At 44.0% G+C, this 12,185-nt stretch overlaps 1 protein-coding gene across 1 annotated transcript in view; it reads left to right on the forward strand.

The window, feature by feature from the left end:
* TECPR1 (tectonin beta-propeller repeat containing 1) overlaps positions 1–12,185 on the forward strand; it is a 428,679-nt gene that overhangs the window by 38,210 nt on the left and 378,284 nt on the right. The window contains exon 2 of the mRNA XM_085629008.1: positions 10,042–10,272. Within this exon, the coding sequence (XP_085485134.1) occupies positions 10,048–10,272 (225 nt within the window). The 5' untranslated portion in view covers positions 10,042–10,047. The remainder of the gene's footprint in view (positions 1–10,041; positions 10,273–12,185) is intronic.

The following is a 12,185-nucleotide window of genomic DNA, read 5'->3' on the forward strand; positions in this document are numbered from 1 at the left end:
ATCTGACCCGTTTTCCATCGCAGTTGGCCTGAACTTTTGGATTTGACTCAGTCTAGCGTGACTAGATAGCCCCAGTTAGCGGTTTATGCTTTTAAGCACTACATTTCAGTTTATTCTACAAAAATTCATAACTCAGTTATGCTTATTAGATTTGTTTGTTGATTTGGTCATTAAATTAAGCTCTATTTTTCTAACCAGGTTTGGTATCTTTTGTGTGGTCCCCTCACTATTTTACTGTTTGAAGTGTTGCTCAAATACTGTACACATTGCCTCTTAAGTTAAACCTGACTGCTCTGTGCCAAGCCACCAGAGGGTGGGTACAGGTTAATTTATGGTGTGTATCTGAATCACCCTGTAGGAAGCTGGGTTTCTGTTGCAGTAACCCCCGCACTTTTTGCCATACTACTGATGCACCTTGACTTGATGTTTGAAGTGTTGCTCAAATACTGTACACATTGCCTCTTAAGTTAAACCTGACTGCTCTGTGCCAAGCCACCAGAGGGTGGGTACAGGTTAATTTATGGTGTGTATCTGAATCACCCTGTAGGAAGCTGGGTTTCTGTTGCAGTAACCCCCGCACTTTTTGCCATACTACTGATGCACCTTGACTTGATGTGCCCTAGGTCCCTGCCAATCAGGTTCCCAGGGCCTGTGTTCATTCCCAAAACTGTACCTTGTACCCCTAATTGGCACCTCTCTGGCCACAGAGAGGTGTAAAAGGTACCATGGGTATCAAGTGCACTGTGGCCAGGGAAGGCCTCTACGGACTGCAGCACTTACTGTGCCACCCTTAGAGGCCCTGCACCTTTACACACACACACTGCCATTGCAGGCTGCGTGTTTTGGTGCAGAACAAAGTGAAGCGTCGACATGGCACACATCCCTGTGTGCCATGCCTACAACCCACTGCCCTGGCATAGGTCAGTCACCCCTCTAGCTGGGTGCACTTTAGCAATGGTGAGGGTACAGGTGCATGAGCCATGTACCCCTACAGTGTCTAAGCCAATTCTTAGACATTATAAGTGCAGTAATGCCATTAAGAGTATATGATGCTGGGAGTTTGTCATAACAAACTCCACAGCACCATAATGGCTTTACTTTACTGAAAACTGGGGATTTTGGTATCAAACTTCTCAGCAAATTAAACCCACACTGATGCCAGTGTGGGACTTAATGAAAAAAACACTCAGAGGGCATCTTAGAGATGCTCCCTGAAAAACGACCAGCCGCTGGTGGGTTCCCTGACTGGTACACAACAGCCTGCCACCACGTGACATGTTTCTGGACCCCTGGGATGGTAGCCTTCATTCCCTGAGCCCCGAAACAAAGCCTTTCCTGGGCAGATGTGGTCACACCTTCCCCCAGGCCAGGAAGAGCCATCTATGGCAGGGGAGCTTCAAAGGCCTTGCCACCTTTGTAGTGCGACCCCCAGCCTCTCCTGCTATCAGGAGCTGGCCCCCTTCCTGTCTCCCCTTTTTTCAGCGGGAAGACAGGCGGGAAAAATTAGCGCAGCCCAGAAGGTGTGCCCACCTCTGCCAACCCCACCTCTCAGGTGAGGGAGGCGAGGCGAAGCCCACTCTTCAGTGCCCACCATCTTGCAGATGGCAGGCACTCTCCAATCAGGATTAGGGATTGTGCCCACTCCCCTACGTGGGGTGAGCACACAAAGGGTGTAGTCACCCTAAAGTCAGTAGCCCATTGGCTACTGACCTCGAGACCCCTGAAACGCCCCCTAAATACAGTATTTAGGGGGCAGCCCTGAACCAAGAAGGCAGATTCCCGCAACCTAAGAAGAAGAAGAAGGATGAAAGAAGACGCCCAGCAGAGGAGACTGCAGAGAAGAACTGACTTGGCCCCAGCCCTACCGGCCCGTCTGCAGTTTCCAGAGATCCTGCACCAAAAGTCACCTTGTTTTACTGCCAGTGACCTCCACAACCACTGGGAAGACTGACTGCCTTCAACAAAGACCAGATCTCCTGTGAACAGCAGCTCGGTTCCGAGGAAATAGCCAGAAAGACTCTGAGAATGCAGAGGACAAAGAAACCCGACGCCTGGAACCACCACTACACCCGAGTCCAAGTGGCCCACCGGTCCCAGCGAGGTCCCCCAGCGCTTCAGAGTCCGAGTCCACCATGGGTTGACCCCTCCAGGACTCCCAGAAGTCACCTGCAGCCTCTGCACGGAGACCCCCCCCAACCGCGAATGGCCCATTAAGGTGAAATCTGACCTCAAAAGACACCCCTGCATCCAGCCGCCCTGCACCCTGGAGAAAAGACCCAGAGGTGCACCAATGTCCCGAGCCCTCCAACTTACCTGCCCAGCTGTTGGTTCCTCCCGGAAGTGTTCCTGGACCGAGCCTGCAGCTAAGAAACAAAACCGGCGATCCCAATTTAAAACAGCAGGGCACCCGACGCCAAAACAGCACCCTGCACCCAGCCGCCCCTGCGCCGCTGCGGGTGTACTTTGGGTGCTAACTCAGATCCCCCTTTGCCCTAAACTAAACCCCAGGAGCTCTACTTCCACAACCTTGTGGCCTGCTTGTGAGCAGCCACCAACCGGAGGCCCCCTATCCCCCATTGGCTAACACTGGGCCTCAGCACTCTGCACCCGGCCGCCCTAGTGCTGCTGAGTGTGTTTTGAGAGTGCATCATTGACCCTGGGGGAACCCTAGTTCTAAACCCAGAATACCAACTCCCACAACAAAGTACTTACTTGTTAACCAATAACTTCATTTCTCGCCATAGGAATACATTGACTGTTTTTCCTTGAAAAATGTTCATAGTTGGAGTTGGTTTTTGTATTGAACTCTAAGAAAACTGCAAAGAACTGAAAATTGCTTACTTACCTTTTCTCAAGGAAATGTCCCAGTGTGATATCTGGGTGTATCACACTGAGTAGAAAAAGTAATCCAGACATTAATCTGCAAAGTAATTCAAAGTAATCTATTAGTAATTTCCACTGAATTGAAAGCATTTACAAACCTGTAACAAAGTCATTTTCATTCAGCTTGCTTGTATTGTTCAACCTGCCTCGAAAATGATCAAATACACTTACTTACCTGTGCCAGGCTTGCTTGGTTCTAGGAAATAAATACAACTAAATATTTTTATACAAATCAAATTGGTCTGAGTTAAGTCTTTGAGTGTGTGACTTCATTTGCTGATTGAGTGTGTACAACAAATCCTTAACACTACCCTCTGATAAAGTCTTACTGCTCGCCTACACTACCACAAATAGAGAGTAAGATGCTATCAACGTTTACCTCTGCCTACCTTTGGGGATCCACTGGACTCTGTGCACACTATCTCATTTTGGTATAGTATATACAGAGCCAGCTTCCTACACACCCTTACTAGGGTTGTGGTTCCTGCTTGGACTGCATACCTTTGCCAACCAGAAACCCAATTTTTAACAGTTGTCAGTGCCTTGATCCAGTCAAGGTTTTATTACAGAAATAACATCTATCTGAAGATGTTCAAATCCATCGTTGGTCATTTGCACCTCCACCAAATGCAGTGGCAAGAGTATTATAAGCCAAAAGAAGTTAGACCAAATCTTCCCCCACTGACTGACTGACTGGAAATGAGTGAGGTTTAAAGCTCTTACTATCACTATTGTTCACTGGGCAGTCTACTCTCTGACTTCCCTGCATCCTCATTCTCTAATTACACATCTGCAGGCTTGCTAAAGTCTGCTACTTTGCCTTTCCTGATTGTGACCCCTTCTCGGACTCCGTGTGTAGGGTGGTAGGACCCATCCTGTGGGGGTCACAATATTTCTGAACACCAGCCTTATCATTCATCTCAACAAACCTTTTCTTAAGTTTCAGAAACTTTTAAAGATTACACAATTTGCATTGTATTTATTGCCTGTGTCCCTAGTTGATTGTGGAGTCCCTTATCACCCTTAAACTAATGCATACTTGCGCTTACTAATAAAATGTAACATAACATAGCATTGATTGCCACCAGCACAGCCTTATAGCTTAAGCGTATTTGAGGGTCATCTGCATTCATATGCCATCCAAGTTATTAGCTGCAAGGGCTATAAGCTGTATAGATGTTGACAGGATCAGGGACAAAGCCAACCTCTCTTGCAGTCAACATGAGACGCTTGTTACTGTAGAGATAAAAGTGCCAAGATTCCCTTCTAGTGTAACGTTTTTCTGATATGACACAGATCAATTGATTAGCGATCCATCAATGTCCTTACCATCAGGTAGTGAGGTGAATGTTCAGGTCGAATAGTATTGTGGATATTTGAGATTCATGAACCCATCTGATCGTCTTCTTTAGAGGATCCTAAAACCTACCTTTTCTGATTAACTAGAGTCATATACCGAACATCTTCCAGCGACCATAACATTGGCCTCACTGCACCCTGTCCAGTGCATCACCCGTTTCACTGTCACTTAATTTTCCTTTTTGAACTTATAGTTTTTCAGATTTCTTTCAACCTGTTTATTCTTTCTGCTGTGACATGCTCTGATAGTTTTTAGTGCAGTGATGCTAGGTAAAACCTTGAAATAAGTAAAAAATTGATGTTGAAAGCTGCCTGGAGGATAGCCAGAATCAAGATGCAAGCATGGCCCTAATCTCTGGGCGGGAGAAATTTTTGGGAGAAGTTTTTTGATGTTCATAATAGTGCTGTTGGTGCTGCATCAAGGGCAGGAGCCACGCTGAAAGTCATTTAGGACTTAGATCAACTCCAGGCACTCGGAGAGTTGTATGTTGGCTACAGTTTTGAAAAAAATAATTACAAACAGGATCCCTCAGACTGCAATTCCAAGCTATCATTTTGGATATTTTTGTTTCTATTTCAAAGCGTAAAAGGGCATCAGATACTGACATGGTGGCTTTGCTGCTGGTGGGTTGCACCTGCTAGTTAATGGAATAGTCAGAGAAGCTTTCTCAAGGAGTTGGTGATGACTACAGTGGAGGTCTAGAAGTGGAATTTATTTGCGATGATATAAACTTACTTTGAGCCCTTGTTGATGTGACACACTGTGTTGGCCAGTAAATGATTTGATTTTAGGTTTGACTTGACAGCCCAGCTGTCTGCATCAACTATTGTTACTAATAGTTTAAATTATCATTTAAGTGGAATGTTTGTCCGCCCCGAGGTATGGCATGCTATTGGTGGCCAGGTGTAATATTCTACCTCATATGAAGTGCTTGCATTGTAATGAATGAGGGGCTGTGTTACATCTCAAAAGTACACTGAATCATCGCACATTAAATTCTTTTGTCTCACACAAGCATTCTATGCATTGAATCATTGCACATTAAATTATTTTTCTGTTACATACATTGCATACAAAAAGCAATGTTTTTGTTTTCCCTGCACCAGACTGGGCAAGAACACTACCTATGGCAGCAGTACAAGACTACTCCCTCTCATGCATACTCCCAGCACAAATGTAGCATAGACAATAGTCATTTCCTCCTCCCCCTCTTCTCTCTCTCTCTCTCCCTCCTCCTCCCTCTTCCTCCTCTCTCCCCCTCTCTCTTTGCCTCCCTCCTCTATCACACTCTCTCTCTCTCCCTCCCTCCCTCCCTCCCTCCCTCCCTCCCTCTCTCTCTCTCTCTCTCTCGCCCTTTCTTCTCTCTCCCCTGTCTCTCCCCTCACTCTCTCTCTCTCCACCACTGTGGTCGAAGCTTCCTTCATTCTGTTACAATATTGTAGCATTGTTACTGTCTCTGCCCCAGTTTAGCATCTCCGAAGAGCGGACTGTGGGTGAATTACATGGGAGCCTAGAGTGTCTGGGGGCATCGGAGAAAGTTTTTGTGGCCCCAAACTCTGGCTAGTTCTAATGCATGTGGAGTTTTTCCTGTTATCACTGCTGCATCTGCACTGCACATCATCTGCAGGCAGACAGCTTGAGGCAGTGCTATAATCAGGCCGCTGAAGGCATGTGGCTACTGAGTTCCCTCAAATTGGGAAGGGGTGGTCGTGGGAGGCGACTGAACTGCGAACAGTCATTTAGCTTGGTTACACTCAAAACATTTATCAATCTCAGGATGTACAACATGGGCAAACCCAGTAGGTCTGAATTATTGTGCTAATGACTGTGGTCGATGCGTTATGTTTGCATCCTTACTGTAACAATGAACTGGGCCAAACCAATAATCCTAAGAACCAGGATAATATCAGTATATCAAATAATGCGTTCACTCGAGTGAACCCATATACTTATGTTTGCATCTGTTAGCACAGTAGGACTGGACCTATTTGCTTTGCCAGTGCTTGTTCCGCCACCTTGTTGCTAACTGTGTTCTGCCTTTACCACCCAGGAACATGCCAGAGCATTTACTGTCCTGGGACTCATGGATTTATGAATTATAGTCCTGGGATTCTGACATCTGTGTATGTAAAACTGATGGTTCTTTATAATACTTTTGTTAGACAGTTCATATCCCTCTGTGTTTCGGAAATCAAAGCCAGGATTGCAATCAAACCTAGAAAAAGAGATTGAGATGTATCCATGATCATTAGGGTATGTTTGCTCAATGTACTTTGAAAACACATTTTCCAATATACTTTTTATAGCTGCTAAGTGTCCTGTTTGCCTATATGTGACATTTCAAAGTTTGCAATGTCCCTGTGTGTGGCATTTCAATACCTTATGTGTGACACTTTAGGATGAGTGGACAGGGCAGTTATGATAATGTAGAAATTCATTTAATAAATTAATTCTCTCTCCGAAATGTAATGGTCTGGAAGAGGCATTAAAATAACTGCACCTCCTGAAATGCTGACACAGGTTATAAAGCTGACAATGCTCACATGGATCACAGATGCCTTTAGTGCAGCTCAGTGATCAGTACTCCAAGGCTGGGAGAGTTAGACACACTTAATTAGTGCATTGGGATATCAGGGCAACATGAGGCAGTGGCGTGGATCCTGAGGGCCACAGGCAGACACAGCAAGCAAGAAGCTGGGAGCCTTTCCTGCCCTATCAAAGTCTGTCAAAATGAAAAAAAAGGTAAGGAGCACATGGTTAGCTCAGAGAGGCAGTGTTAGGCAGACTGACTCTTCGCACCATTGGCAGACACTTCATCAGTGGGATTTCCATTGCCATAATATCCCTGTTTGAAAGAAACTTCACCGGTAGACTTTCCTGCAGATTTAGCCCTTCCGCTAGGAATCGGTGAATACTCTGTTGCCACCGACAAATAACGCATATAACTCCTATCCCTGGACTGCTGGAGTGCAAGGCAAATAAGTAAGATAGTGCACAAAAGACACTATGCATCCCTCCCATAATGTGTAGTTAAAAATATCTTAATTTACTCACTCCTTTTGTTTTCTTTCTCCTCTCGACTTTGCCTTCACTCCATTCTCTTCTCACTCTCCACCCCATTGTCTTCACATCACACATTACATTTCCCAATCATTTTCTTCCCCTCTCTTCACTCACTCTACCCTTCCTTTCTCCTTTATGTAATCCTTTCACTGCCTTCCGCTGTTCTATTACTTTACTCTAGCTAACGGTCCTTTTCTTCCACCTATGCTGTTTTACCTCTTCTCTTCCAAATATTCTGTCTCCCTCTCACCGTGTGTTGTCTCTCTCCCCTCACTCATCACCACGTCCCATTGTGAATGAATGAATTTAAAACTTATAAAGCGCACTGTCACTCACAATGGAAACCCTGGTTCTAAGGTTGAACCAGAATTCTGAAAAAATCCTAACTAAGGGAATAGCAGAGTGCATCAAGCGCCAGGAAGAGCCAGGTCTCCAAGAGCTTTTTGAATAGGGCTTCTGATTCTGTGAAACGCAAATGGCTGGGGAGTAGGTTCCATGCCTTGGATCCCAGAACAGAGAAGGATTTGCCTCTTGTCTCTCTTCCTCAGAGGTTTAACAAGGATGTCGTAGGCCCTGGTGCAAACAAAGAAAATGTGACCCCTCTCCCCTGGATGGGTAATCTAATATTCCCATAATTCGGGGTCATTGAGCTCCCCTGGCCCAGTGCCACTGTACCTGATGCACTATGGATAGCCATGACCATGCGCTTCCTACCATCCTTTTGCCCATTAGCCTTCCCCTTTATTGTATCCTTCGTTTTTTGTCATATTCTCCATTGTTTGTTTTCTCTCCCTCCCTCTCTTTTGGTCACTCTCACAGCCACTCTCCTACATTTGCCTTTCTCTGCTCTCGTCTCCCTCCTTTTGTCCTGGAGGTGTCGGGTTTAATTTTTTCAGGTTGTCAGCTAATTAGGATGGGCGGCAAGGGAAGATTGCATTTCAGCGGTTTCATATTCGTGTGAGAGGTAGATAGCTTAAATAAACAGACATTACATCTAGAGGAGTTCTGAGAAAGCTGCAGGCCCCTGCTCTGAGCTGATACTGCCGTGACAGATGTAATGTTGATCAATTCCATAGTGGACCTTAAAAAAAAGTTTACCTTGCTTGGCCATCGCTGTAAAATATTTCCAATAGCTCCTGCTGATGACTGCTGGGCTGTGAGGACACCACAAGGTCCATGGCATGGTCATTTGGAGGACCTAGCAGTCCTGCCCAGTAAAAACAAGCATTTGCAATTAAATCGGTCTCACCTTTGGGCCTTATATGTATTTAGCTATGCAGCACATTAGCCGGAGTGCTGAAACATCTACTGTTCTTTAATATGGAGGGAAAGTAAGCATCAAACTGCGTGACACGCCAGGTATCAGAACACATGGAGAGAAATATTGCCTTTCTGTGGGAAATGGTATAGTCCAAAGCTCTGTTTTTAATCTAAAATTAGATCCTTCAGTGGTCATATCACTGAAAATACAAGATTTAAAAAAATATTATTGTCTACGGGTGCTTGTGAAAGACAATTTCTATGGACTGGAATTTAGATAATGCTAAAGGGATTCTGGTATTTTACTGACCTCTGCTGGTCGTTTTCTGTCAAGAAAGTTAAATAGAAGCAGTTGCCAAAAAAAAAAAAAGGCCCTTAGCAGAAAGCAATTCTGGCATTTTACTGACCTACTGGTCGTTTTCTATCAAGACAGTTAAATAGAGGCAGTTGAAAAAGCAGAAAGCAATTCTGGTATTTTACTGACCTCTACTGGTCGGTTTCTATCAGGACAGTTAAATAGAGGCAGTTGAACAGAAAATAAAGTCCCTAAGCGGGAGCAGACAAGTCCTAGGGCTGATCTCCAGAGCCCACAAAGTACATACACATATAAGTATATACTAAAGTATATACAAGAGGTCTCGAATGCTTGACCTAAAAAACCTCATGACTGGAGTCCAAATCACTGTGCAGCCCCACCCACAAGTCTTAGGTGTAAGGTGTAGCGTTACCCTGACAACCTGACCTCTCAAAGACCCTGATTGAAGTCTCCAGCAGCACGAGCTGAAATAAATGCTCACTACTTATTTCGGTGACAGTAAGGCCCTGACTATTAATGCATACATGTTAATAGACCCCATTAATCCGCCTAAAATTGCCTTTTTTTTCAATATAAGCGTATGGGAAAATTGCATTGCCCTGATTTTGTTTTCAAAATCTGCCCCTTCTCAATTTGAAAATTTTGGTAGACATGTTTATGATTTTTTCAGGTGGCCCATTGCAGATGCTCTGAAACGTGTGACAAAATATTTATCTGTGGTAATGCGGTAACAGTAGTCTGTTTTGTTAGAATATCCCCTGATGAGGGATACGTGGCAGGGCTGGATGTTCCTTATACACAGTGTGCAATGTGTGTGTTTCTGGTGTTGCAAATATGTATGTGTTCTTGTTTCGATGATGTTGGTATCTGCAAACATTTATTTTAGTGTTGCTGATCTCTGGGAACAGATTTACGTTTTTTGAATTCCTACATTTCTACAAGCAGTTTCTTTCCATTGGCATATTGTTACATGTTTTGTATACTTTGTCATTTTGTGTGCACTCTTCTGTAGCCACCTTTGCCATGTTATGTTTTGTAATGTTGCATTGTATGTCATGTAAAGACTGGGCTGTGTCAAGTAAACATTCAAAGGTTTACATGCAACACATAATCTTTTACTATTTGAACTGATTGTCTGTGGTTTTCTGTCTTCCCATAGGCTATTATGCCTGACTCCCATCTTTGGGCACTGGATGTTTTTGGAAGGGTGTATACTCTGTCTGTGACTGGACAGCAGTGGGAGCTATGCAAAGATAACCAGTTGGAGTTCAAGCGCGTTGCTGCTGTAAACCAGTGCTGCTGGGGAATAGCCTGTGACTATGGGGTATATGTCAATGTCTACGCCAGTGACCTCCCCATCCGATATCAAGAGGAGACCTATGAAAATCAAGTGAGTACAAAAGTACAGCTATATATAATTTAACATTTATCGTTTGCACAAAAAGGTAAGTGTGCTTGTATTTAAAATCTATAAGTAAATGCAAGTAAGAACATACAAGAGTATTTTAGTGCAGCTAATAATTCGACAAACCTTCAGGCTGAAAGTGGGGTTGAGAGACCTAAAAAAAACTTGGATAAGGAACCATTCACCACAGAAATTGAATATGAATTTCAATACTTAACCTCCCCTTCCAATACCAACAACCTTATCAATCTATAAGCGGCTTCAATGAAAGCTGTAGCAGATTCACAAACTAAGAAGGCAAACAAGCCAAAACATCACAAAATTAGTTGTCGAAAAAACTTAACGAAGAAAGAGGAAAACTTCACATTGAAGGAAGATGGTGGCAAAACCAACTGCCACCGTCACTGACGACACAGAGATCAGCAAGGAGAATATAGAAACAACACATCCCTGAAGAAAAATATTCCAGTTTATCAAAAAAGAACACGACTATGCCGGGGAATGAACACTGAAAACTACTTGAAATAGTAAAAAATAAAACCCACCCACCCATCTCCATGATCACTAATGCCTCCAACAAAAAATGTAAAGAATGTCTCAAATTCTTCGTAGAAATTATTGAAAAGATAGCATCCTCCCTTGACATCTTGTCTAACACACAAAACAATCTCTCAATGACCTGTAAACAGAAAAAGAATGGTGTTCCTTTCAAAAAATGAACATGCACAACTTCATAAGCATCATCAACAAAACCAGACCAACATTCCACCAAGGGCCACCTATTTTCTCAGCAATCCTAAAATAAATCAACTGCTTGATATCTCCAATCTGGCTGAATATTCTTCATCGCTGACTCAATAAATCATCTACTACTCACTAAAATCGGTTTAGTCGCTCCATTACTAAAAGATAAAAAAACAAGGTGCTGACCATGAAAATCTCACCAACCTTCACCCTGCAACGAACGTGGCCATTTTACCAAATGTGTTAGAAAGTGGTGTGGAATCACAGCTCAAACATTTCTTAAATAACAATGACTTACTAGATATATGATGAAAAATTAGAACAGGCACTTAAGTTTTATAGACAGGAGGATTGCTATCAAGGGGCCCACATGGTTAGGGCTAAAGCGTTTGTCAAGGAGCTAATACAAAGCCGTGGACTGCAATTAGCCCAGTTATACCTGTGCCTATGTTTATATGTCAAATAAACAACAGAAGAATTCAGCCAAAAGAAAAGAAGAGCCGGTAAAATAAGTCAATTTTGTTTGTATAAAGAACCCTCACTCACCAACCTAGTTGGTGACATGCTTCATCATTGGGTTCCCACCAAAGAGGCCGAGTGCCTACCTGGTGTGCTACGACGCCTGACTACAGCGGAGCGGGTTTTTTGGTGATGCAAGTGTGAAAAAGTAAATGGAAGTGAAAAAAAGTGCTTCGTTCGTCCGTAAACCAACTTTATTCGTGGAGAACTAGGCACCACTTAAAAACAGTGCGGTGGATGTTTCAGAAACTGGCTAGATTGACCAGATACATCAGTGGTGTTTAAAAAAGGGGTGTGGTCAACATGTTTCTGCCTCCATTCGCCTTTTGCGAGGCTTTCCTCAGGACCATAACACCACGGCGGGATGTGCATGCTAAGGCGCACCCTAACCTGTGGTGTTGAGAAACTGGTATGACTTACGGTTTGAGTAGACCCTTCAGCATTAGTGAAAGCCGTATGAATTTAAGGTAGGCTCCCTGAGCGTGGGGATGGACAAAACACCATTCAAGTTTTGCACCAATTGCCACCACAAGTACGCTCAGAAGGATCAGCATCCAGTCTGCAACCTCTGCCTGCCGCTCGACCACAGAAGCGAAGACTGCAACGCCTGCAAGGCCTCCGCTTGTAAACAAGCA

The sequence above is a fragment of the Triturus cristatus genome, chromosome 10, assembly GCF_964204655.1.
Source record: "Triturus cristatus chromosome 10, aTriCri1.1, whole genome shotgun sequence".
Classification (NCBI taxonomy): domain Eukaryota; kingdom Metazoa; phylum Chordata; class Amphibia; order Caudata; family Salamandridae; genus Triturus; species Triturus cristatus.